The sequence below is a fragment of the Sorex araneus genome, chromosome X, assembly GCF_027595985.1.
Source record: "Sorex araneus isolate mSorAra2 chromosome X, mSorAra2.pri, whole genome shotgun sequence".
Lineage (NCBI taxonomy): Eukaryota > Metazoa > Chordata > Mammalia > Eulipotyphla > Soricidae > Sorex > Sorex araneus.
The window spans coordinates 55,415,610-55,443,537 of NC_073313.1; the positions used below are offsets into that span (position 1 = coordinate 55,415,610).

The 27,928-nt window shown below is 42.9% G+C and overlaps 1 protein-coding gene and 1 pseudogene across 5 annotated transcripts in view; both read right to left on the reverse strand.

Annotated features, from left to right (window-relative positions):
• Positions 1-23,622, reverse strand: part of LOC101553773 (60S ribosomal protein L23-like) — a 34,999-nt pseudogene extending 11,377 nt beyond the window's left edge.
• A 144-nt stretch (positions 23,623-23,766) lies between these two features.
• Positions 23,767-27,928, reverse strand: part of KDM5C (lysine demethylase 5C) — a 35,412-nt gene continuing 31,250 nt past the window's right edge. For 4 of the 5 annotated variants that reach the window (XM_055122841.1, XM_055122845.1, XM_055122842.1 and 1 more), the window contains 7 exons: positions 27,784-27,922; positions 27,161-27,340; positions 26,862-26,999; positions 26,058-26,657; positions 25,379-25,448; positions 25,037-25,236; positions 23,767-24,937 (listed from right to left, as the gene is read on the reverse strand). In XM_055122841.1, the coding sequence (XP_054978816.1) occupies positions 24,566-24,937; positions 25,037-25,236; positions 25,379-25,448; positions 26,058-26,657; positions 26,862-26,999; positions 27,161-27,340; positions 27,784-27,922 (1,699 nt within the window). In that variant the 3' untranslated portion in view covers positions 23,767-24,565. The remainder of the gene's footprint in view (positions 24,938-25,036; positions 25,237-25,378; positions 25,449-26,057; positions 26,658-26,861; positions 27,000-27,160; positions 27,341-27,783; positions 27,923-27,928) is intronic. The other variant, XM_055122846.1, reaches the window with a different exon arrangement.

Here is a 27,928-nt window from a genome sequence, read left to right on the forward strand (position 1 = left end):
AAAAGGCACATGAAAAAGTGCTCTACGTCACTAATCATCAGAGAGATGCAGATCAAAACAACCATGAGATACCACCTCACACCACAGAGGCTAGCACACATCCAAAAGAACAAAAGCAACCGCTGTTGGAGAGGATGTGGAGAGAAAGGGACCCTTCTACACTGCTGGTGGGAATGCCGGCTAGTTCAGCCCTTTTGGAAAACAATATGGACGATTCTCAAAAAACTAGAGGTTGAGCTCCCATTTGACCCAGCAATACCACTGCTGGGAATATATCCCAGAAAAGCCAAAAAGTATAGTTGGAATGACATCTGCACTTATATGTTCATCGCAGCACTGTTTACAATAGCCAGAATCTGGAAAAAACCCGAGTGCTCTAGAACAGATGACTGGTTGAAGAAACTCTGGTACATCTATACAATGGAATACTATGCAGCTGTTAGAAAGAATGAGGTCATGACGTTTGCATATAAGTGGATCAGCATGGAAAGTTTCATGCTAAGTGAAATGAGTCAGAAAGAGAGAGACAGACATAGAAATATTGCACTCATCTGTGGAATATAGAATAATAGACTATAAGACTAACACCCAAGAATAGTAGAAATAAGTACCAGGAGGTTGTCTCCATGGCTTGGAGGCTGGTCTCTCATTCTGGGCAACTCAGAGAAGGGAACACCAAGTAAAATGTGGTTGGAGGTCATGTGGGGGAAAGATGATGCGGGCCGAATATAGACTAGAGACTGAACACAATGGCCACTCAACACCTTTATTGCAAACCACAACACCTAATCATAGAGAGAGAACAAAAGGGAATACCCTGCCATAGTTGCAGTGTGGGGTGGGGGGAGACGGGACTGGTGAGGGGGGGAGGGATTTTGGGTTTACTGGTGGTGGAGAATGGGCACTGGTGAAGGGATGGGTTATCGAACTTTGTAAGGGAGAAACATGAGCACAAAACTTTATAAATCTGTAACTGTACCCTCACGTTGTCTCACTAATTAAAAATAAACTATTAATTAAAAAAAGTACCAAAAAAAAAGAAAAAAGGGGCCAGAGAGATAGTAAGAAAGGCAACCTAGAAATGGAAGATAACTTACACATCGTATTTCTGAGAAGATACTAATGTCCAAAATATGTAAAGAACTCACACAACTCAAAATAGCAAGTGACCCAATCAATAAATGAGCAAGACTTCTCCAAATAAAACATACAGATGACATGGGAAAATGCGCAATGTCACTTTTATTAAGAAAAAGCAAATCAAAGCTACCTTACACTAATGAGAGTGACTTATATAAAAAAAATTGAAAACAAGTGCTGGCAAGGAAAAAAATTGTTTTTTGGCACATGTTGGTGGGAATGTAAGTTGTGGCCTTTATTGAAAATGATATGGCAATTTTTTTCCACTGGGGCTGAATAGTACAGTGGCTAAAGCACTTGATTTGCATATGCCTGACAGAGGTTCAATCCCCAGCATCCCATATGGTCCACCAAGACTTCCAGGAGTCATTCCTGAGTGACCCCTGAGAGAAGGAAGGAAGGAAGGAAGGAAGGAAGGAAGGAAGGAAGGAAGGAAGGAAGGAAGGAAGGAAGGAAGGAAGGAAGGAAGGAAGGAAGGAAGGAAGGAAGGAAGGAAGGGAGGGAGGGAGGGAGGGAGGAAGGAAGGAAGGAAGGAAGGAAGGAAGGAAGGAAGGAAGGAAGGGAGGGAGGGAGGGAGGGAGGGAGGGAGGGAGGAAGGAAGGAAGGAAGGAAGGAAGGGAGGGAGGAAGGGAGGGAGGGATGGAGGAAGGAAGGAAGGAAGGAAGGAAGGGAGGGAGGGAGGGAGAAAGGGAGGAACGAAGGAAGGAAGGAAGGAAGGAAGGAAGGAAGGGAGGGAGGGATGGAGGGAGGGAGGGAGGGAGGAAGGAAGGAAGGAAGGAAGGAAGGAAGGAAGGGAGGGATGGAGGGAGAGAGAAAGGAAGGGAGGAAGGAAGGGAGGGAGGAAGGAAGGAAGGAAGGAAGGGAGGGAGGGATGGAGGGAGAGAGAAAGGAAGGGAGGAAGGAAGGGAGGGAGGAAGGAAGGAAGGAAGGGAGGGAGGAAGGGAGGGAGGGATGGAGGAAGGGAGGAAGGGAGGAAGGAAGGAAGGAAGGAAGGAAGGAAGGAAGGAAGGAAGGAAGGAAGGAAGGAAGGAAGGGAGGGAGGGAGGGAGGGAGGGAGGGAGGGAGGGAGGGAGGGAGAAAGGGAGGAAGGAAGGAAGGAAGGAAGGAAGGAAGGAAGGAAGGAAGGAAGGAAGGAAGGAAGGAAGGAAGGAAGGAGGGAGGGAGGGAGGGAAGGAAGGGAGGGAGGGAGGGAGAGAGAAAGGAAGGGAGGAAGGAAGGAAGGGAGGGAGGAAGGAAGGAAGGAAGGAAGGAAGGAAGGAAGGAAGGAAGGAAGGAAGGAAGGAAGGAAGGAAGGAAGGAAGGAAGGAAGGAAGGAAGGAAGGAAAAACATGGGAGCTGAAGAGAGAGTGCAGAGGTTAAGGTACTGCCTTGAATACTTTTGACACTGCTTTGCTCCCCAGCAGTACTTAGGCCTCCCTAGCCCTGACATGAGCGATTCCTGAGCAGGGTCAGAAGTACAAAAGAAGGCACTTCCCTTGCACGCACCTGACCCAGGTTCGATCCCAGAACCCGCCAGAAGTGATTCCTGAGCAAGAGCTAAAACTAAGCTCTGAGGGGCTGGAGCGATAGCACAGAGGGTATGGTGTTAGCCTTGCACGGGGCCGACCCAGGTTCGATTCCCAGCATCCAATATGGTCGCCTGAGCACCGCCAGGGGTAATTCCTGAGTGCAAAGCCAGGAGTGAACCCTGTGCATTCTTGGGTGTGACCCAAAAAGCAAAAATAAATAATTTTTAAAAAACTAAGCTCTGAGCATCACCTGGTGTGCCTCTCCCCCCCACCCCACCACACACACAAAAGATTTAAAAAGATGTAAACAAATGGGGTGATATGCCATATTTATAGCCTGTGCACGCAGGAATGTCAGTTATCCCCAAAGTCATAGATTCAATCAAATTCTAATTAAAATTTTGAGTAGCAGTGGCTGTTTTTGTGGAACTTGATTGCTTCCAAAATTTATACAGAAATGAAAAAGGCCCCAAATAGTCACAACTCCCGAATAACAGTGCGGGATAAATTGCACTATCAGATGTTCAAAGTATTTTTTAATATATAAGGCAATGGCCGAGCCTCACCTACGAGGGAACCTCTGGAAAACCCAGGTATGAGGGACTTTGTGAATGAGAACTCTGGGTTCAACGGGAATGGAGATCCTCTGCCTGTATCCGCCCCCCACCCCAATCTCCATCTACTCAGCAGTCACACCCATAAACCACCTCTGGCTGGCACCAGATAATCTCATCATCAGCCACCATCCAGATCACATGTCCTTCTCTCCCAGAAGGGAGCATAATATGACTCTCGCCATAACCATGCCACCGGACCCTGTGCCAGGCTGTTCCACTCAAGGCACCCCAGAGAGAGGGAGACCTCTCCCCGCCCCAAGGGACACAGCCCTGGCAACCAAAATCCTCCAGAACTCAACCACCGCCATGCTCATGGTCGCTCACCACATGCTTGGGCCGAGCCTCACCCACGAGTGAACCTATTCCTGGACCAAGGCCACGCAACACTTTATACCACATACCACGCATGCTCCAAGAGTTCCACACCACATTTGATGGCATTCAAAGTAGGAGGCAACCAATCTTAAAGGGAAATATTTTTTTTTACATACATATATTTAAGCACACAAGGCTCAACATTTAACAACATGTTAATGATCTCTTATAGAAGGACTTAATGGCCCCTGGGTGAAATACAATAATCTTCACCCTCTAAGGTGAAGGGCGTGGCCTCCACGCCTTCACCCTCTAAGATTCCTCTAAGGATCCTTTTTTTGTAGCATTTTCAGTGGTTTTTCATAACAAGCAATAAAAAATATATTATTTCTATTTTATAGGTTCTACTTTGGGGCAGTGATTGGGCTTCAGAATGGAAACACCCAAAATATGGTGGTGGAAGATGTAATGGTGGTGGGATTGGTGTTTGAATATTAAATGTAATGAAATACTGTGAATTACTTTTAAAATTAAAAATCATACAAAAATATATAAGGCAATGGCAATTAGGACTGTATTCTTGACAGAGGATAGAAAGCTGTTTGTGTAACAAACAGCTCAGAAAAGAGGAAAGAATTACCTTTTTTATTTGACTAAAATATGTACTGGGCTGGAGTGATAGCACAGCGGGTAGGGCGTTTATTTCACTCATATACTCAAATATTCAAATAAATTTTAAAAATTAAACAATTCATAGGATGATTATGAAATTAAATGTAAAAAGCAAAGATAATATAGGAAAAGTATTTTTGACTTTGGAAGGGCAAAAGATTTCTAAAACAAAACATCAAAGTGAGCAATGATTGAAATAAAAGAACTGATAAAACTGACATAAAACATAACTCTGGAGCCAGAGAGAGAATACAGGGGTTAAGGTGTTTGATTTTGCATTCTTCAACCCTGGTTCAAATCCCCAACCACTAACAGGGATCAGGCCAGGAATAGCCCTCAACCACCACTCCCTACCCCCAGGGCAAAAGTAAAAAAAAATCTTGTCACATGGAAACAATATAATCACTGCAAAGTCAAATAAGAGAAAAGATATTTTCATCACTTAAAACAGATCAAAGGCAGAATCTCCTTGCCCCCATGCCAGGTTGTCTTCACTGGGACTCCTTGGACGGGGGCAGATTGAGTTTCCCTCTCCACCCCAACCAGAACCCCAGCAGCTGGAAACCTCCAGAATGCAGCCACAGCCATGCTCAAGGCCACTCTCCACACGCTCAGAAAAGCCTCACCCATGAAGGAACCGGCAGGGGAACCCAGGTATGTGGGACCTGTGGCTGAGATCTCCAAGCCTGCTCAGATAAGGACTGGGCCTCCTCCACCCAAATCCCCAGTTTTCCAGTAGCTTGACAGTCACACCCACAAACTACTCCTGGGCACCATGTAATCTCCTCAATGGTCAAAATTCAGAGACTATAAAACAGAGCTCCTGGAACCCAGTGACACAGTATTTCCTGGAGCACGCAGCCGCATTTGCGGTCACACATCCTCTTATACTCTAGCCCACTGATGTACCTAAAGCAGCACACATGTGTTTGGTGTTAACATACTTGCTTACATTCTCTTATATGTAGGCTTAAATGGCCCCAGAATGAAATGCAAAAACCTTCACACACTTCCCTCTTATTGTGGTGGGAAGATGTTCGCTGGTTGGGTGGGTGTTTGAATATTATCTGTAATGAACTATTGTTAACTACTTTATGAAAATAAAATGTATCACTGTATCACTGTCATCCCGTTGTTCGTCAATTTACTCAAGCGGGCACTGGTAAGGTCTCCATTTCTCCCAGCCCTGAGATTTTAGCCGCCTCTCCTTACTTGTCTTTCCCAATGATTGGAAGCTCTTTCAGGGTCAGGGGAATGAGACCTATCATTACTGTTTTTGACATATTGAATACACCACAGTGCGGATGGGATACTCTTGGTAGCTTGCCGGGTCTCCGAGAGGTATGTGTGTGTGTGTGTGTGTGTATGTACATATATATCTATTACTCATTACTCTTATGATTTGTTGCCTACTGTCTGAACTCCATCAAATATGGTGTGGTAATTATGGAAAATGGGTAGGAAGTGTCTTATAATGTGTCTGGAAAGCAGCCTGCAGTGTGATGGTGGTTGGGCAGTGGAGGTTGGCTGCCAGGGTTCTCACCTGGCCCCCTCTGGGAAGCCCCAAGTGAAAACAACAGCCTGGCGCAGAGTCCTGGAGTGACCTCAGCAATCAAACCTTGTGGTTAATGGAATGAGATCTACAGAAAAAAAACGAAAGGTAAAGCTGAGGAAAAGAAAAGGTTTAATTTTAAACACAGATATTTAACAGTTGGCTGAAACAAGAAGCCAAGTGGTGTGAGAATAAGGGTTATGTTTGGATTTCAAAGACACATTATATAGAGATATCAGAAAACACACTGAAAAACAAGAACAAATGGATATTATTTCTTATTTAATATTTTGAGATGATCCTTTTCCTTTTTGTTTTGAAAGTTAAATAGGCGGGTTTTTTTGAGAAATTTAACATATATCAGCATGTTCAATCTGAGACAATTCTTTCCTTCATATATTAATAAAAACTATATACTCAAAGTAAATATTGGTCATGATTGCCTAGAGGCTGCTATACATCTAAACATAAAAATCTTGATAGGGCCCTTTTCAGTTAGACTCAGCTCAACCTCAGATGATTGCAGCTCTCCAAGAAGTTCAAAACCCAAATGAGAGGGTAAAATGTCAAAAATCTGTATACCAGGAAATGAACATACTAATGGGAAAGAGGATAATAATTAGAAGAAGCAATAATAATAATAATTACTACAGGCATAAGTTTGAGAACCAAGAAACCTGTTATTAGAAGAAAAATTCTATGTGAGATTATTTTATTAGCCATGCTATAATTCCCTGAGAATAAATAGCTCACAGAATTTCAACTTTGGGGCTTTTAATGAAAATAAATGTACAAAAATCGCAAAAAAAGAATGGGGGCTGGAGTGATAGCACAGCGGGTAGGGCTTTGCCTTGCACGCGGCCGACCTGGGTTCGATTCCCAGAATCCCATATGGTCTCCTGAGCACCGCCAGGAGTAATTCCTGAGTGCAAAGCCAGGAGTAACCCCTGTGCATCGCCAGGTGTAACCCAAATAGAAAAAAAAATCGCAAAAAAAGTGCAATAACTAACTGAAAGTTTCCAAGTATTCTGCAGAATCAAAAATTTTTCCCTAAATTAAATAATGTGTAATGGTGGTGAGATTGGTGTTCAAAATTTAAGTATTATATAAATACTGTATTTAAGTATTTATATAATACTAAGTATTATTTATATAATACTAAGTATTATATAAATACTTTATACTTTATATTTATAATAATTACTACAGGCATAAGTTTGAGAACCAAGAAACCTGTTATTAGAAGAAAAATTCTATGTGAGATTATTTTATTAGCCATGCTATAATTCCCTGAGAATAAATAGCTCACAGAATAAATAATATAAATACTTAAATACTGTGAACTACTTTATAAAAATAAAATAAAATTAAAAAAATAAAACAGATCAAAAATTTAATACCCAGAGTATAAAATGAAGTCCAGCAATTCTATAAGAGAAAGAAGTAATCAATAGAAAAAAATAAGCAATGCAATTGATACTCTCTAAATGTCCATTATATATATGAAAATGTGTTGGGTATTTTTTGGGGAGGAAGGTGGGTATACTACTGATGGGTGTTGTGTTAGAATTATGTGCATGGGAAACTATCATTAACAGTATTACAATACTTTTCCCCCTGTGATGAACAAATCACAGCCTCAATCAAGAGCATTTCAAAATTTAATTTTATTTTTATAAAATTGTTCACAGTCCTTTATTACACTCAATATTCCAACACCAATATTACCATCATTACACCTCCCCACCACAATTATTTTCTATTTTCCCATCCACCACCTGCGCCTGCCCCAATAATAAGTACGAAATGATGTATTTTGTATTGCTTGTTATGATTTATTCACTAAGAATGATCAAAAAAGATTTCCTTAAAAAGAAAGTGTGTGATAGCACATCGGGTAGGGCGTTTGCCTTGCACGCGGCCGACCCGGGTTCGATTCCCAGCATCCCATATGGTCCCCTGAGCACCGCCAGGGGTAATTCCTGAGTGCAGAGCCAGGAGCAACCCCTGTGCATCGCCGGGTGTGACCCAAAAAGCAAAAAAAAAAAAAAAAAAGAAAAAGAAAAAGAAAGTGTGTGAAGATTGTTGAATCTCACCATGGAGCTTTTGTGTATAAGATTACTAATATGTTATTACAGGTTAAGTCTTGTGTGTTGATTGAGATTGGTTACCTTCTACTTTATATCTCATCCAAGATGGTGTCCTACTCCTGATATATCAGTGATGTAGAATAGGAGATGTTGTGTGGCAAAAGTGACCGTGCACTTCAGGAATTCTAAAATATTGATGGGATGATACAGCTGGGGTTTAATTTTCAACTTTGGAGTCAGGAAGCATCTCCGCAACTCGCTGGTCTCTTTGGAGATTTATTTACAAGTCTCTGGATCATGGCCAGTTAATGAGTTTATTTGGTGCCAGCGGCAGTTCATGGGCATGTCTACCAGGCTCCCTGAAGAACATGGGAGTAGAGGGAGGCCACCCATCCCTGACTCAGTGGGAGCCTGGAGATTTCAGTCACCAAACCTGCATACCTGAGTTTTTCAACAAGTTCATTCATGGATGATGCTTGCCCAAGCCTGTAGAGTCCAGCCGTGAGCATGGTGGCAATTGGGTTCTGGAATTTTTCAGCTGCCAGGAATCTGCTAGGGCGGGTGGAGGGACTCACCCACCTAACTTCTGGGTGCTCTAGATCTGAAATTCAGCCTGATGCGGGGTCTGGAGGCATCTCTCACTATCAAAAATATTTTTTAAAAAAGAAATCTTCACTAGTTATCAGGGAAATGCCACTTGAGATATTACACTCCTCCAGCAACCAATATTTTAAAATTAACAATACCAAGGTTTGGTATGGGTATGGAACAGTGTCTCATATTCTGCTGAAACAAATCTGCTTTAATGATTACAAAAGACCCAGAGGAACACCTCAGTAGCTTAAAATGCCTGCTTCACAAGCATGCATATGGATGGGTTCAGTACCTGGTGCTGCCATTAAGCTTTGGGCAGGATCCCAGCAACCCTATTATTTATCATTTTTGGTGCCAACATCAAATTTTGATCACACTGCTGCCGGGTAAGTATAAGCTCTACAATAGAGGGATGTGACTCCCAGTAAGCACTGCAACTAGAATATGTGCAAAAACATCTAAATGGGGCTGGAGCTCTAGCACATCGAATAGGGCATTACCTTGCATGTGGCCGGCCCGGTTTTAATTCCTCCGCCCCTTTTGGAGAGCCCGGCAAGCTACCGAGAGTATTTCACCTGCACGGCAGAGCCTGGTAAGCTACCCGTGGCATATTTGGTATGCCAAAAACAGTAACAACAAGTCTCACAATGGAGATGTTACTGGTGCCCGCTCGAGCAAATTGATGAGCAATGGGATGACAGAGACATTGACATCTAAATGAGTTCAACTGTCAGTGACTGCTCCGATCAAATGTGTGAACATTGCAACTGGCAAACCCACAACTAAAATTACGTGTGCAACCCCTGGCCATAACAAGAGCAAAGGAAAGAGGGAAATAAGAAAAAATTAAACAAACCTCAATTGGTCTATACCTAAAAACCAAGAAACCTCTTTTCTTTTAGCCAAATAACCTGATGTAGCCTGAAATGAATATAAGGCCAAATCCTGAAAGTTATTTATGTATAACGCAAATTGAAGTCACAAAATCTCATGTCTTTTATATAAAAGCAAAAGGTCGTTGATTATGGAAGAGTGAGACCTTGAGAAATGAATTAGAAATAGTTCTGAAGTCTTTACAACCCACTGTATCTCCCTTCTCACCCTAGTTCCCTTCATCCAAAATCTACATAACAAAAGATATATAACTAACTTATCTTCATAAAATTCTCAGTGGTATGTGTGGTAAATTATTCTATGAATATGAAATGAAAAATAGAAAGTTTAGATTGAACCGATATCTTTGTTATGGTAAAATATGTGTAATATAAAATGTACCATTTAAAAAATTTTTGAGCATACAATTAGGTGGCATTAATTACAACCATTACCATGATCTAGTTCTGAAACTTTTTCATCGCTGCAAGCACAAAGTCTCTACTATTTTGGCAATAACTAACCTTTCTTCCTCATCTCAGCTTCTGGTAACTTCCAACCTTTCTGTTTCTATCAATTTGATTATTCTAGATACTTCATATAAGAATATTTTTTTCTTTCGTATTGGATCACTTCACCTAAATGTTTCTAAGGTTGTAGAATGTGTACAGAATTCATTTTCATGGTCGAATAATATTTAAATATATGTACTCACATTTTAACTATTCATCACGGGTTGTTTCCACCTTTTGGCTACTATGGATAATACTGAAATAAACAATGATGCACAAGTATCTAAGTCCATTTGGGTGGGGGAGGTGCAATATATTTAGAAGTGGAATTCCTTGGTGATTTTAGCATTTTGTTTTGTTTTCGAACCACATCCAGAGGTTCTTGGGGCTACTTCCAGTGCTGTGCTCTTGGGTCATTACACCAGCTGTGCTTGGGAGACCATGTGGTTCCAGTATCTCCCACATTCAAAGCATGCACTCAACCCTTTGAGATCTCTCTGACCCCATTTAGCTTCTTTTGTTTGTTTTGGGGCCACACCTGGCAATGCTCAGGGGAGACTCCTTGCTCTGCACTCAGGAATCCTACTGGCAGTACTCAGGGGACCACATGGGATGCCAGGGACCAAACCCGGGTTGGTGGTCCTTCCTTCTCTCTGGCTCCAGCCATTTAGCTTAAAAGTTTTTAATTGAAATACTGTGATTTACAATTCTGTTAATGATGGTTTCAAACATAATTCCAATGCCACAGTCGTCACCTGTGTATTATCCTTCCTCCCTTAAGAAGTGCCATTTGAGAAGGCAGCTGAGATAGAGAAGGGATCACTAAGTCAATGATGATTGGAGGAATCACTCGGGGTGGAGATGCGTGCTGAAAGTAAAGGACCAAACATAATGGCCTCTCAGTATCTGTGTTGCAAGCCATAATGCCCCAAAATAGAGAAAGAAGAACATTGTCTGCCACAGAGGCAGGGGTGGGATGGGGTGGGTGTGGCGGGAGGAACACTGAGGACGCTGGTGGTGGAAAATGTACATGGTGGAGAGATGGGTGTTCGATCATTGTAAGACTGAAACTAGATCATGAAAGTTTTCTTGCCGTATCTCATGGCGGTTAAAATTTTTAAAAAGTGTCATTCTGGGGGCCGGAAATATAGTACAGTGGGGAGACGTTTGCCTTGCACGTGGCCGACCCAGGCTCAATCCCGAGCATCCTATATGGTCCCCCAAGTACCACCATGAGTGATTCCTGAGTACAGAGCCAGGAGTAAGCCTTAAGCATCACTTAAGATGTGATAAGGGTGTGACCTCCCGCCCCCCCCCCCCAAAAAAGAAGTGTCATTGCTTTCCACTGTGGCTGCACCACTTTACATATCCATGAAAATTATAAAGAAATTGCAATTTCTCCACATTTTGTTGCAATTTCTCCACAGCCTCTCTAATTTAACTTTTGCTGTTTTATTTACTCTCTAGTTTACGGTTTTATTTTACTCTCTAGTTTATTTTACTGATAATATTGCCATCTAGTGGGCATGAAGTGGCATCTCACTGTAATTTTGATTTGCTTTTACCTAATAACTATGTTGAGCAGTTTTTATGTTTGTTGGTCATTTGTATATTTTCAGAGAAATGTCGTCAAAAACAGTCCTTTGCCTATTTTTAAATGGGTTGTTGTATTTTGTTGATTTTGTACATTCTATATTCTGAATATTAAACTCTTACCAGATATGATTTACAAACTTTCTTTTCACTCTATAGGTTGTCTTTTCCCTTTCTTATAATGCCCTTTGACGTGGTTTTAATGTTAATAAATATAAATTTACCTATTATTACTTATGTCTTTGGTGTCATACTTCAAAATCTAATGCTAAATCCTAGATCATGAAGATTTAATTGTTATAAGTTTTATGACTTTAGTTCTTTCTTGTATTTTAGCTTGTTATGCTGTATGATACGAAGTAGGGATTCAAGTTAATTCTTTCTCAGGAAAAATTCAGTTGTCCACCACCATATGTTGAAGAAACTTCATTGAATGAACTTGGCACCCCTGTCAAAACCATATGGCTATTTAACTTTGTTCTTTTTTAACCTACTTTATTTTGATTTGGGGGCCTCACCTAGTAGTTTTCACGGTCTACTCTTTTTTTCTATTCTAATTTTAATTTAAAGCACCATGATTTACAAAGTTATTGATAGTTGAGTTTTATACATATAACATTCTAGTACCAATCCTACCGCCAGAGTCAACTTCCCTCCACTAGTGTCCCCAAGTTCCCTCCCTCCCTTCACTCCAAAGCCTGCCATCTTGACAGGCACATTTCAAAGTTCAATGGTTGTGATCCAGATCTCGTTTTCAGTGTTGTTGAATCTGCAGTCTGTATACACTATCAGTGTCCCCAAGGGCCCTGACCCCAGATCACCTGTTACTTCCCTTTCTCATCTTGTTTCTTCCCCTCTATTTCTTTCCTTCTCTCCTCCTCCATGTACTCTGGGGTTAATCTCTACACCACAGATAAATGAGATCATCTTGTGTTTATACTTTTACTGACTCAACACGACATCTTCCAATTCCATCGAGGTTGCAGCAAATAGCATAATTTCACCATTCCTCGAAGCTGGATAGCATTCCAACTACTCCAACTGACGATGTCTACAGCAAGAAGTCTAACCCCCAGTTTCTCCCTCTTTAAGTACTAGTGCCAATTTATTTTTCCAAAAGAAAAGTTTAGTATCCTTATATAAGGAAGTGTTATGCTTTTTAACGGGAATTTTTATTTTTTAAAGCCAATTGGAAAAAAGAGAAGTTTTACTTTGCATGTGTTGCTGTTTGTCTTAGTTTTGCTTCTCAAATGCTTGAGCATTATTTCTAAGGAGAAAAGACAGCAGGAAATAAACTTTTGAAATGACCTGAAAATTTTTAATAATTTAAAAAATAAAAGTTCTCTAGCTAATTGGCTAAATTATTTTGTTCTCTATTTTTTGATTGAGGTTTACTGTTTTGGGTCGAGTTTTCAAAGTGCCTATTCATTCAGGGCTTACTCTTGCCTCTATGCGCAGGGCTCTATCTGGGGTGCCAGGAGTCAAATCGAAGTTGGTTGCTTGCAAGCAAGTACCCTGCCTGAAGTACTATTTCTCTGTCCCCTAATGTCCTTTATTTTTAAGACTGTTTTAAGTACTCAGAATTATTTATAACTCCACATGAATTTGAGAATTGGTATTTTCATAGCTCTGCAAAAAGGCTGTTGGGATTTTCATGCTTTGGGTAGTGTTATCATATAAATACACAAATCTTCCAACCCAAGAACACATGATGCCTTTCCATTTATTTAGATCTCCTTTAATTTTTTTTCAGCAATGTTTAATATACAAGTCTCTTTCTTTGGTTAAGCTTACTTGTAGCTATTTTTTTAATTGAATCACCATGAGATAGTTACAAAGTTTCCATGTTTGAATTTCAATCATACAATGATCGAACACCCATCCCTCCACCAGTCCCCAATGTTTCACCACCAATCCCTGCCCCCCAACCCTTCCCCTGTCTCTATGGCACACAATTTCCCACATACTCTCTACTTTTGGGCATTATGATTTGCAATATAGATACTGGTTTGGTCCTTTATCTACTTTCAGCACACATCTCCCATCCCAAACCGATTCCTCCAACCATCAATGATTTAGTGATCCCTTCTCTATTACGGCTGCCTTCTCCCCCAGTTCCTGAGACAGGCTTCCAACTAAGGGGCAATATGCCTGGCCCTTGTGTCTACTATCCTTGGGTGTCAGTCTCATGTTATTTATATTCCACAAATGAGTGCAGTCCTTCTATGTCTATTTCTTACTCACTTCATTTAGCATGATACTCTCCATGACTAACCACTTATAAGCAAATCTCATGACTGCATCTTTCCTAACAGCCGCATAGTATTTCATTGTGTAGATGTACCAACGTTTCTTAAATCAGTCGTCTGTTCTTGGGCACTCAGGTTGTTTCCAGATTCTGGCTATTGTGAACAGTGCTGCAAAAAACACACAGGTGAAGATATTATTTCTACTGTGCTTTTTAGAATCCTCAGAATATATTCCCAGAAGTGGTATTACAGGGTCATATGGAAGCTCAATTTCTAGGTTTTGAAGGAATGCCCATTATTGTTTTCCAAAAATGCTAGACCAGTCAGCATTCCCACCAACAATGAAGAAGCGTACCTTTCTTCCCACATTCACGCCAACACTAGTTGTTTTTGTTCTTTTGAATGTGTGCCAGTCTCCGTGGTGTGAGATGGTATTTCACTGTTGGTTTGATTTGCATCTTCCTGATTTTTAGCAATGAAGAGCATTTTTCAGGTGCCTTTTGGCTATTTGCATTTCTTTTTCGAGGAAGCTTTTGTTCACTTCTTCCCATTTTTTGAGCGGTGGATTTTTTTTATTGTCCAATTCTACTAGTGTCTTGTATATCCTGGATATTAATCCCTTATCTGATGAGTATTGGGCAAATATTCTTTCCCATTTCATGGGTTCTCTCTGTATTTTGGTCACCATTTCTTTTGAGGTGCAGAAGCTTCTTAGTTTAATGTAGTCCCATTTGTTTATATTTGTTTCCACTTGTGTGGTCAGTGGTGTTTCATCCTTAAAGATGATTTTAGCTTTAATGTCATGGAAGGTTCTGCCTACATTTTCCTCCATTTATTTTATGGATTCAAGTCTGATGTTGAGGTCTTTAATCTACTTTGATCTGACTTTTGTGCCTGGTGTTAGACAGAGGTCAGAGTTCATTTTTTGTGTGTAGCTGCCCAGTTTTCCCAGCACCACTTGTTGAAGAGGCTTTCTTTGTTCCACTTTGCATTTCTTGCTCCTTTGTCAAAGATTAAGTGATCATATATTTGAGCGTCTGTGACAGAATATTCAATTCTGTTCAATTGGTCTGCAGGTCTGTTTCTAGTCCAATACCATGCTGTTTTCATTACTACTGCTTTGTAGTACAGCTTGAAGTTGGGGAAGGTGATGCCACCCATCTTCTTTTTCCCAAGTATTGCATTAGATATTCGTGGGGGTTTCTTGTTCCATACTAATTTTAGAGGAGAGTTTTGTCTATTTCTTTGAAAAATGTCATGGGTATCCTGATAGGGATGTAGCTAATTTTTTTTCTGCTCGTTTAAATGGAATTTAATTTGATTTTCTAATTGTTTCTTGCTAGTGTATAAAAACACAACTTTAATGTGTTGATCTAATAGCCTAAAACTTTAAATTTGTGTGCCTTTTCTTATCTGAAATGCCTTTTCTGAATCAATGGAGGTGGTAGAGTACATTTTTTAATTTTGTTCTATTAATATGATGTATAAACTTTATCTCTTTTCTAACCACTTTTGCATTTTGGGGGTAAATCCAATTTGCTGTGTATAATTTTAATATGCTATTGGATTTAGTTGTTTAGTATTTTGTTGAGAATTGCATATCTATATGCATAGTGAACACTGGTTTCTCTTCTACATACATATATTTCTGTGGGAGTCGATTTTGGTTTGGGGCCCCAGCCAGCAGTGCTTAGGACTTTCTCGTGGCTTTGCACTCAGGGATCACTCCTGGTGAGTCAGAGATTGAACCGGGGTTACCTGCATACAAGACAAAGGACTTACCCACTGCATTCTCTGGCCCCATTATAAAAAAAATTTGTAGTGCCAGGGGTCAAACTCAGGGCTTCACATATGGCAAGGAATATGCTCTACCGCTGAACACATCCCTGGCCCTATAATGCTCTTTTTCTGCAGTGTCTTTACTGGTTTTTGTAGAGTTTAACTTTTTAATAACTTTCACTTGTCAGTAATCTTGATTATGCTTACTTGATGCAGCTAAATGTCTGTTGATTGATTGAAAACTAGAATCAGGAGTTGTGTTAGGTGCAGTTAAAATTCCTGAGAGATAGTTAAATGTAAGCTTTGTATTCAGTACCCGGGTTCAATCCCTTGCACAGCATGGTCCCTCAAACACTGACATCCTACAAGTGCAGAGGTTTGGGTATGGCCCTAAACCCAACACGCAGTATAATGGTAAGAAAAACTGCTTTCCAAAGGTTTAGGGCAATATGAATGCTGGTATCGGCTCCCCACCCACTCCCCTGAGAAGCCGTGTTCTCTCTTGAATACATATATCTCTCTTCTCACATTTCTCTAGTACATTTCTTTAAATAAAACTATTTTTCCTTCATTAAAAAGAAAACACAAGGATGCTGGAATCAATTAATCATGTGTAACACATTTAACTTGCTCTCTACATCAGGGGTAGGGAAACTTGTTTTCTGCCAAGGGCCATTTGGAGATTTAGAGCATTTGTGAGCCATACAATATAGACAATCCACTGGCAGCCAATAACAGCCGATGTCCATTCCATCATATGTCAGTCAGAACACAGGATTTTACAAGACTTATACGGACAATGGATGGATATACCCTACCCCCACTCTACATGGAGTTCTTTCACAGGGTTTTGAAGAGCACATTATGAGATGTTGCAAAGACTATTTAGGTAACCATTAAACCTGTTTTCCTTTCTCAAGATGGAATCTGACATTTCCCTGCATCCTTTGTAGCCAAGTATGATTGCTTACTGAGTTCTGGCTAATGGAATATGAGAAGTGACGTATATAACTACATTTAGACCTACTTCTTAAAAGTCTTCTTCTGGTTGGTGAAGTTGAAAAATGACCATAGTAAAATTATAACTTTATTTATTTTGGGGACCTACAAAGCAGTGCCCAGAAGCAATTCCCAGAGATACTTGGCCAATGTGACTAGGTGGATTAGGGCCTATAGTGCTAGATGACACCAGTGCCATAGCCGGCAGTTCTTAGGGGCCTCCAGCGCTATACCCAGTGATTATTGGAGGGGCTATATGTGGTGCTGGTGATTGAACCGAGGTCAGATGTATTTCCATGCACTCCCAACCCCAGCACAATCTTCTCATCCCAATGATAACCATATTCTGAAAATGGTAGGCCCTCTAGACAGAATGTGCATGGACACCACTTATAAGAGGGTAGTCCAATTATTAACACCTGCTTTGGAATATTGCAGAAACAAGAAGTAACTTTTTATTGTCTGAAATGACAGGCTTTTTTTTTATTCCAGAATTTACCTTTGCCTTATACGTACCCGTATCCTTAAAAATAATGGCTGAATATGACTGAAACCCAATCATGAACAACTTTGTAGCTGTGTATCTCACTGTGATTCAGTAAAAAAATTCTAAATAAAACCAAGTAATAAGAAAGTATGGCTGAGGTTTTTATTCTGTAAGTCACGGGCATAATGAGAGCTCACAATAACAGGTCTCTGATTTCAAAGAGGATGACAGATCACCTTTAGAATAAGTTAGGTCTGATTTCAGAAAGCTTTGACCTACAAGGATCTACAGTGGTGGACACGTAAACAGTAAATACACAAACAGACTAATAAGGGCTTACTTGATTTAACAACATAATCCCATTCTAGCAAACTCTACCAAAAAGTAGTCTCAGTCTCTCCTCCAGTTCATGAATCAGAGAGCCTCTCCATTTTTTATTTTGAGGGGGGTGGATTGGGGCATACCTGGTGTTTCTCAGGAATTATTCCTGGCTCTGTGGTCAAGAGTGAACACCGGTGGTGCTGGGTACCATATGCAGTGCTGGGGATTGAATCAGGGTCATTCCCTGTGCAAGGTAAGTGCCTTACCTTTTGTATTATCTCTCTGGCTCTGGGGATAAAGGGAAGGACCTGTCAAGAACTTTGCTATACTTCTCACAAATATGAACCCTCACTCCTTGTGTTTCCCATAAGAATTACAGCAAGTGTGTGCCCTGGGGGACAAGAAAATATACAGACCTTTTGAAATAGGCTGGATACTTGTTCTGAGTTCATGTTGATTCCTGATGCATTCACTGTGTTCACCAGAGGAATCAGATCATACTTGAAATGTTGGCCTGAGTCTTCACACTGGGCCAGGGGATCCCAAATCCTATCCTGTAACTTGCCTAGTTCCTGTTTACATTATTGGGGCACACATGGTATTGAGGGCGTCAAAGGTAGGACTGCAGCTGAAGGGAAAAAATTAATGAATGGAAATATCAGAGTAAGTACTTTCTTAAAATCAATTGAAAAAAAGATTAAAAAGGTTTTAATCTTATTTTAATCTAATTTTAAAGAAATGGAAGATAAAATTAAAAGTATCCACATTGTGTTATCAGGAGTCCCAGGAACAGAAAAAAAGGAAGAGCAGAAAATTTTCAAATGATTGCGTATAGGACACTATGTGATCTGTGCAAGCTGAGTTGCCCATGAGAAGTTATGTTACCTCATCCACCATGAGGTTGCCTACATGCAGCAGCACTCCATCACCAAATAGGTTTATATAAATGGGTCTAGAAAACAAGCTGTTTGATCAGATGAATTATACTCCCAATGGATGCACTCATTCCTTTCTCACACCTGAGGCATCATGGGGCATTCTCTATGATGAAGTAACTAAGAAACCCTACTTAAAGTTGGTTTACAGATGGTTTTATACTAGCTGGAAGTGGCTAGCTTAAATGTCAGCGCCCATTGAAGGAAAATTCTAACCATAGGTGGGTTGCCTGGTTACATTGATAGTCAAAGATTTAGGACCAGAGAAACAGTACAGCAGGTAGGATGCTTGCCTTGAACAGTTGACCCAGGTTTGATCTCTGGTACCTCATATGGTCTCCAGAATCCATCACGTGTGAGCCCTGAGCACAGAGCTAAGAGTAAGCCTTGAGCACTGGTGGGCATAGAGCTTCACTGATTCAGATGTATCATTTACCAGTGGCAGTTGATTACAGACACTACAAAATGAAAAGCCTCCTTGGGGCTAGAGCACTAGAACAGCGGGTAGGATATTTGTATTGCAAGCAAACCACTCAAGTTTGATCCCTGGCACCCCATATGGTCCCCATAGCTCACTAGAAATGACCCTGAATGCTAACCAGGATTAAGCCCTAAGCACTGTGCCTTCTCCCTCCCCCACTCCCCAGGAAAAGCCTTTGGACCAGCACTTCTAGTGGCAGGAATTAAACTTGAAAAATTATTCAGCTGCAAACCCTGACATCTTTCTGAAAATAGAGTACAGAGAGGGTAGAACCAAAACCCCAGATTGCAGAGCTCAGGAGCATGGAATATTCCCAGGCTTTGAAAACTTAATCATTTGTCCTGCTGGATTTCCAAAATGCTATAGGCTCCTTTGAACTAAAATGTTTGTAGCAGTGATACTGTGCTTGTTCCAACACTGTATGTTAGGGTGTTAGGGAAAGAAAACTTGTCACAGATCTACAGGTGGGGCAAACTTTATTTAAGGAGCCATATGCATACACCTGAGGAGTCTGAATTTGAGATTGGAATGAGCAATATTGCACTGGAACAAGACTTTCAGACCTTGGGAAGTGGTGACTGTATCTTGCATGTAGAAGAGATGTCAATCACTAGAAGGTAGAGGATACTATGTCAAGATGGTCCCCAGTGATCTCCACCTCTTGGTATTTGTGCTTCTGTGATTCCCTTCCCCTTGCATATATGACCTGGACGCAATATTGCAAATATGATGGAGTATTACTTCAGATATTGGGTTGTAAGATTAACTTCCACTTTGCACACATGAATTTCTCCTGTCTTCACAACCTCTCATTTGACTGCTTTGTTAAGAGGTCATGTTGTGAGCTGCCCTATGTAAAGGTACACATGACAAACAAACTGAGGGAATATTCCCAAAGTAGTATTGCTGGGTTGTATGAAAGCTCAATTTCTAGCTTTTTGAGGAATGCCCATGTTGTTTTCCAAAAAGGTCGAATCATTTGGCATTCCCACCAATAATGAAGAGTCCATCCACACCAGCATTAGACGCTCTTGTTCTTTTTGATGTGTGCCAGTCTCTGTGGTGTGAGATATCTCATTGTTTGCACTTGTATGTTCATTATAGCACTATTTACAATAGCCAGAATCTAGAAACAACCAGAGTGCCCGAGAACAGATGACCGGTTAAACTATGGTACACAATGGAATATGAATATTAGAAAAAATGAAGTTATGAAATTCACTTATAAATGGATGAATATGGAGAGTATTATGCTGAGCAAAATGAGTCAGGAGGATAGATACAGAATTTTGTATCATTTGCGGGATATGAAAAAACATAATATGAGACTAATATCCAAGGACAGTAGAAACAAGGGCAAGGAGGCCTGGTCCACGGTCGGAAGCCTGCCTCGAGTGCTGGGGGAGAAGGCAGTTGGGATAGAGAAGATATGACAAAGATAGTTGGAAATGACTGATCACTCTGGATAATAACTGCATGCTGAAAATATTAGTAAAGGAACAAACATGATAATCTTGGTATCCGTATTGCAAACCATAATGCCCAAAAAGGGGGGGAAGAGAGAGGAGAGAAGAAAAAAGGAAAAGGAAAATGCCTGCCATAAAGACAGGCTGTGGGGAGGAAAGTTAGGAACATTGGTGGTGGGAAATGTAAACTGGTGGAGGGATATGTTAAAACACTGTAGGACTGAAACCTGACCATGAACAGCCTTGTAACTGTGTTTCTCACAGTAACTCAATAAAAAGAAAAAGAAAAAAAAGAAAACTGAGGGAAGCATCCTATCAACAGCCTATGAAGAGCTGAGTTCCTTCCCAGTTCAAAAACCTGAGAGGAAATGAATCCTCCCATGAACAGATTTGAAGGTGGATCCTTCTTCAGTCTTCCCCTTTCCAAGGGATGACTGGAGCGTTGGCTGACACTTTATAGCCTGTCATAAGATACTGAAATCGAAACCCAGTCTAAGTTGTGCAGAAAGTTTGCTTACAGGAATTATGAAATAAATGTCCTTGTCTTAAACTATTGGGTTTCTGAAGTAATTTACTAGAGCAATACAGAACAAATAATAGGCAGACATGAAGGTTATGTGTAAGCTCAACAGGAGGGGTTTATCTACTAAAGCCAGTCTGGCCCTAGTGATGTTGAGTTCCTACCTACCAATAGCAGAGAGTAACATTGAACCCCCTGGGGCAGGCTGATTACTTTGGATTACTTCTGTCAGGCAGCACAGGCCTTAGACTCAAGAGACTTGGGAAACGCAGCTTTTTTGAGGCTAATATGCAAGGGCCAGGCTTTTTCTTCAAGGGTTCCCTACATATCTGAAAGGTACTTGTTATTTCCCATATATAACTTACTATCCAGGATGGGTTTCATAAGGGGCCAATCTCTACCCTTTTCTGGAATATAGATGCTCAAGGGCAGGGGACCTACCTGTCTCTGCCTCCCAATCCCTCTTCTCCCATCACAATTTCAAAACTTTTGGAAAGCCTGGTCAGTGTTTCCCCTTAAGGGCCCAACAATCATGAACCTCAGACCTACTCCCATGAAATAGTACCCTTACCAGTGAACTTTATGCCATGAAAAAGAAACAGAGTTGACATGCAATGGGACTCCTAACTGTTGCTCCTCTCTCCTGAGCTTAGAATGTAGTCAAGCCCTTTCTTCCCTAGGAAATCCAGTATGGGGAGTTGTGGGGAGGAAAGACAGATTCATTAATCCAAGTCCAATGGAGGTAGCAGAGAAGGAGAAGGTAAGGGCCTGAGGGAAGGGGTTAGGGAAAGACTCTAGAAATGATGTTTTCTTCTATGTCCTTGGATTCAAGAGTCATTCTAAGGGATACGAAAAACTCTGGGAGGATACAGTTTTAAGTTAGCATCTCTACAACAGAAAACAACTAACAAGAAAGCTACTTCTGCTACCAGATCCTCTTTCTCCCCATTTCTCACTCATTTGGGTTTCCTCTAAACCAATTACTTCCCCCTTCCAGGAGTGTCTGGGAAAACCGGACAGGTCAGCAACCAGAGCAAACTCTGAAGGTCAAATTTTTTTTTTGCTTTTTGGGTCACACCCAGCAATGCTCAGGGGTTACTCCTGGCTTTGCACTCAGGAATTACTCCTGGCAGTGCTTGGGGGACCATATGGGATGCCGGGGATCGAACCCGGGTCGGCCGCGTGCAAGGCAAACGCCTTACCCACTGTGCTATCGCTCCGGCCCCTCTGAAGGTCAAATTTGATCTGAGTATATCCAGATGGGGACTAGAGCCTCTCCATGGGCTCACAGCACAAATGCCCACCATGATGGGGCAGGATATCTGAAAATCGTTGAGGCCTGGGTCCTGTACCCTAGAGGCCTGTAACCTAGACCAAACAACTTTCTGGCCTAGAAGTTAGTTGTACAGATCATAGGTTACCTCCTCTTCCTCTCACACTTCTGATGGCTAATTGCTTTGGGACTGGAGACTAATAGTGAGGCACTGAGACTAAGCTCCTTCCTCTCGGCTTTCAGTCTTTTGAGATTGTACCATATAGGTGAGTAGACAAAAGGCCAGCATTTCCCCTTGAACTGGGGTGAAAATGCTGAAGACAGAGTTGTTCATTAGCCTCAGCCTCTTCTTATATAGCCCAATGCCTCCTGACTAGAAAGCTAAAAAAGGTAGAGCTGAACCAGGTATTCCTGCCAAAGCTGCCAGAAGAGGTAGGTTTTCTCACACAACCACTAGCAGTAACTAAAAAGCTTAGACAGTGGACCCACATAGCATTTTCAAGAGGGTAGACTGTAGCAGTGTGCTGTGCTCTTCAGCCTTTACGGAGCCCCTTGAAATGAAGGCCAATTTTTTCAGATCTAAACAAGATGGGAAGCTGGTAGCTGCCTTAGAGCTTCTCTGCCTATGTATCCATATATACTTCATATGGGTAAACTTGAAATACAAAGTATCAAGGACCACAAACAATAGTTCTTAGCCTTTGGAGGGACAAGGTTCCTCTTATGAACTGATGCAAGATCTTCATGATTAAAAATACATGCCTCAATCCCCACAAAAACATGTAAACAAACTCAGGTAATAACACCTAATTTAGTCTAAAATGCTCATATGGAAGACATTGGGGTTCAGGTGAAGAAATATGTCTAACATAAAACCATTAGAAGTGAACTCAGCTCGAAACCATTATGGTAAGTGAAAGAACACAGTCACAAAGTATTGAATATTCTATGATTTCATTTATATAAAATGTCCAAATAGGTAAATCCATATAAATTAATGATGGTCATAGGCTGGGGAACTGGGGAAGGGCGGTGATATCTAAGGAGTATAATTTCTTTTAGGTAAACTGTAGGGTACATACATTATACTGCAATAAAGCTTTTTAAAAAAAATAAGGACATCACACTTGTGGTGCTGTGAATGGGACTAGGAAGGGGCTGCCATGCGGAACAAGGATTGAACTCAGGGTCTTGTATGTGCTAGGCATGTACTCTGCCATTTAAGCTATCTCCCTATGCCCACATCCTCCAAAGAATTTTTAAAAAAGAAACTCAGCAGTTGCAAATGTCAACACACCTGAGCTTTAGGCCCCATTCATAGGTACAGAAAAGAACGCTTTAGGGTGGAAGAAAATCAGGAAAAAGGTCCCTGGACATGACATCTAGGTAAGACAGGAAAGCACTCCAAAATGAATAAAAGTATACAATCTTGATCTTAATAGAGCATCATGGACAGCTTGAAACAGTGACATTCAATGAGATCTGCACTTTAGAGACAACTGTATCACTGGATTTATACATTTAAAATAGGTAAAATTTTAAGGTGTGTAAGTTACACTTCAATAAAAGTAACAAGGAAAAATCCTTCTAGGGGCTTGTGGAGACTGGAGGGCATCAAATCGAGGAGGATGTTGCAGGTAAGGTGTGCAAGGCCTATGTGGAGACTGGAGTTGGGGGCAGACCCAGGGAGGCTGGGTTAAGGAGAACTGGCAGAACTTGGTTTCAGAACTTGGAGGCACTAGTCTCCCCCTTTGAAGAGAAATACACTTCAGAAACAGGTTTCCAAAAAATGTTGCTAAGGGTTTTATTTCTAAGAAGAGGAAAAATAATAAAATAAAATTAAAATAGGTTTCAATTGGAACCAAGTTTCTTCTTTTGCTTTTTCTTTTTTGAACAAATTAATTACACACCAACAATCTTCTTTTATTACAACATGAACCCAGGAGGAGGAAAGGATACAGGGTAGGACAGGAAAGAAAGGTTGAAGTGGCTGTGAGGACAAGCACCAAAAGCTTTCTTCAGATCATAGGGAGTTGTTAGCTCCCTAACCAAATTTATTTAAAATAAAAAACTGTAAGCACAGCTATGTGAAATTTCCTCCTCCTGGGTAGACTGATCAAGGGAAGAAGAAAAAGGGAGAAGTTGGTAAAGAGGGGAAGGAGGATAAAGAGTGAGAGGAGGAGGTGAGGTTAGTGTAGCATGGCCTGGCCAGGGCCAGAACTGGGGAGAGAAGGGAGAGGAGATTCCCCCAGTATACATAAGCACTGGCCTTGTTTCTGGAATGGTGCTGGCCTAGCCCCAGCCAACCCCCTCTGCCCACCTGCCCATCCATCTATCTGCCTCAGGTGTCTGGGAATGCTGGTTAGAGGCTACCAGGAAGGGGAACTCCAGGGGCCGGCCCCCAGGAGCTGAGGTCTGAACAATACCTTGGAGTCAGAATATAAAAGTCAAGGGACTCAGGGGTGGGCTGGGGGTGTGGCCATCCCCCCCCCAACTCGCCCACCTCCCAAGAAGCAGGCTTGATGGTCAGAAAGAGGATCCTTGAGGCCGGGGGCTCTCTGTAAGGGTCTGTGCTAGGCTCAGCTACTGTCACAACTGTTGCTGAGGTGGCTGCTGTGGGCAGGACACATGCAGCCGGGGAGTCAGAGTGGGAAAAGGAACCAAAGGATCTGAATTGGCCCCCAATGCTGGCTCCAAGCTGTTCTTATTCTGGTTCTCCTGGGTGCCAGGGCTGCCAGTGGTGGGGAGGGGAGGTGGTGGAGCCTCACCCCCAGTCTCCTCCTCTAGCTCCTCCTCTTCCTGGGCTTCCTCAGCATCTGGCCCTGAGCTCCGTACCCTCTTTGGCTCTAGCTCCTCTCGGGTTGGGTCATCACCCTCCCCACCCCGATCCACCTTCCGCCGCCGTCGCCTCTCCAGGGCCCGGGCCCGGGTCCGGCTCCCATGGCGCTCTGCCTTCTCCAGCTGTGATCATAGACAGGCAAAGAGGTATGGCCAGTGGTCAGACCTGGGCTCCCTGCCTGCTTGGTCTGACCTCCTGGCCCAACCCATGACCACTCTCACCTCCAGAAGTGTGCGGATCCGCTCTAGGTCTGGAGACCGTCCAGCTTGTAATAGCTGCCAGATGCTGTGGTTCTCATCCAGGGTCACCTCCAGTAGGTCCCCCTCCAACATGAGCTCCTCCAGTGGAGCCCGGGTTGCCTCAGGCAGCTCCAATACGGGGCCAGTCAATTGTGGTAACATTGAAGACAGCAGCTCCAAGTCTGAGGGGGGAGGGTGGATAGTGATGGTGTGCAGAGAGATGATTAGAGGATGCTGCTATATTCCCACCACTAAGACAAAGCAAAGACAACTCTGGTGCTATCCAGTTAATAGCTTACCTACACCTAGACCTACCTCTCTTACCTGAGCCCTCCCCCGGGGGTACCTTCTCAGGAGTGGTCACACCGTCTCCATTCTCCAGCAACCCCTGGACCTGATATATAAGAAAGAATGAGGAGTAGTAACTGAAGAGCCAAGCTCCATTAATCCCCTTAATCCCAATTTAGGACCCTCCACTTCCTGAAGTACGGCAAGCACAGGCTGCTGGCAGGAGCAGTCTAAGGATCTGGACAGGATGCAGAATGGAAGGGATGCTAGGTAAAGTAGTCTGAATATCAAAAAGCAAGGACAATCCAAAAGGGGTGGCGGGGAGAGAGAGGGTGAGGGAGGGAGGAGAAAGAGAGAAAGGAAGAGGGAGAGGGAAAGAGAGAGAGAGAGAGAGAGAGAGAGAGAGAGAGAGAGAGAGAGAAAGAAAAGTGCCTGCCATAGAGGCAGACGGGATGGGAGGGAACCTGGGGACACTGGTGCTGGGAAATGTACACTGGTGGAGAGTTGGGTGCTGGAATACTGTATGACTGAAAACAATCATAAATAGCTTTGTAATGGTCTATCTCACAGTGATTAAATAAAAAAAAGTTTTAAAAAATAAGTAAAAACACAAGCAAAAAAAAAAACAAACCAGCAAGGGCAGGACTGAAGCCTAAACAGGAAAGAGGACCAGGATATAGGAATTTGAGAATAAGAATGGGGCTAGACAGCTCACCTTAGGCCTATCTTTGCCAATACCTTCTCTGAGAGAGTCAGAGGCAGGGGCAGGCAGGTAGGTAGTGGGCTCCTCTGACTTGGATTCCGCCTGCAGCTGTTGCCGAAGCTCAGTCAGCCGTCCCAAGAGAGCAGTCACATCCTCAGAGGCTAGAGCCTGCCTGGCACGGCCTTGCCAATTGATGGCCCTCTCCGTGAGGCACTGTAAGGCTTCACCTTCAGGCAGCCGCACAGGCAGTCTCTGCAGGGCTACTAGCAGTGCTAGAATGGTCTCCAAACGCGGGCGCCGTGAGCGCATGCACAGTGGACACAAGAATTTGGTGTCCCACTCCCACCAAGCCAATAGTGGGGATGAAGTGGAACTGGGCCTTGGGGAGCTGAGGAGGCGAGGGACAGATACACATCGCCCATGGAACCAGTCCTGACACAAGTCACACTGTAGTGCTCCCACCCCAGCTGGCACCTGACCACACACACAAATGGAAGTTGCAGGGGAAGTTGTGGTCGACGATGCCAATGGGCTGGGCTTGGCAGAGTTGGTGCGGCGCAGCTGCAGGATACCCTCCTTCTCCTTCTGTTCCCCCTCCTTGAAGGCCACGATCTGCCATGCCCAGGACAGGGGAAGAATAAGTCAGCAGCCCCACCCTTCCCTGTCTGGTACCACTAACACCCCTCTCCCAAACCAGAACTAAGACTCAGGGAACTTAGTTTAAGACTCAAAAACTCAGTGGTCTGCCCATGGTCACCCGGCTCAGACACTAATCATCGCCTGGCTCTTCTCCCTATCTGGGCCCAAGCTCCTTACCACAGAGCCTGGGTCCCTGAGGTCCTGCGCAGACAGCCCCAGCAGCTCTGTGTCAGATTTGTACAACCCCAGCTCCTTCTCCATCAACCGGCTGCGCTTGGTGCTGTCTGAGCCAGCATCTGCACACGGGCAGAGCACCTGAGGCAGGCAGACAGAGGTGGAATGACCAGGCTTCCCTGCCTCCCACTCCCTCCCCTCCCTTCCACACTGCCCACAAACCCCCACAATATCATACAAGTTGTCTCACCACAGCCAGGCGAGGGCCGGGAGAGGTTGTAGGTCAGGGTCCTGGGCCTTACCTCCAGTAGCGTATAGCAAGAATTCTTCTTAAGAAAGGTTTTAGAAGCTTTCTCCCTCCAGGAGTGTGCTGTTAGCACTTGTAGCTCTAGCTGTCTTAGCTCCTCCAAACCCACTGGGAGGTCTCGGCCCACAGCCACCAGGCCCTCCAAGTCATCCAAGCAGGGGTAGTGGTCACCATTCTGGGAAAGAGGCAAGAGAAAGTCTAATTCAACCTGCTTACACCTACTGATTTTACTCTATGTCTGGCCCTGAGCTGCAAAGATGCCTGAACTTGTATTCTTAAGGCAAGGGGAAAAAACCCACCCCAACCCGAGATCATCTTAAGGAAAGCACTCTCCTGGTTCTCTCCCTCAAACCCTTCGTCCACTGACTTAGCTCCCCAGATACCAAGTAACCCCCTAGGCCAACCAGGTTGATGTGTGTGTAGTCTCTTCTATTCTCCTTGCTTGTGCTGTTCTCTTTCCTCCCCTCTCTCAGGCCAATCTCACAAGTTCTCATGCTGCCTACTCATCATGTGCCATGCTCCCATTCTCACTTTAGTCAACCCAACCTAGCACAAATGATATGTGCCATCTTCCCCTGCAGAATAAAGGTCTGGGCTGAAAGATAACAGTATCCTCACTTGGATCTCATCAACATCAGCAATCCAGGCTCGAGCCTTTGCAAGAGCCTCCTTGAGAGCCTGAATTTTGGGCAGGTGAACAGGGATGTTTTCTGCCTCATGAATTATGGCCTCGAGCGTAGCTGGTGGATGCTTCTGCCTAGAG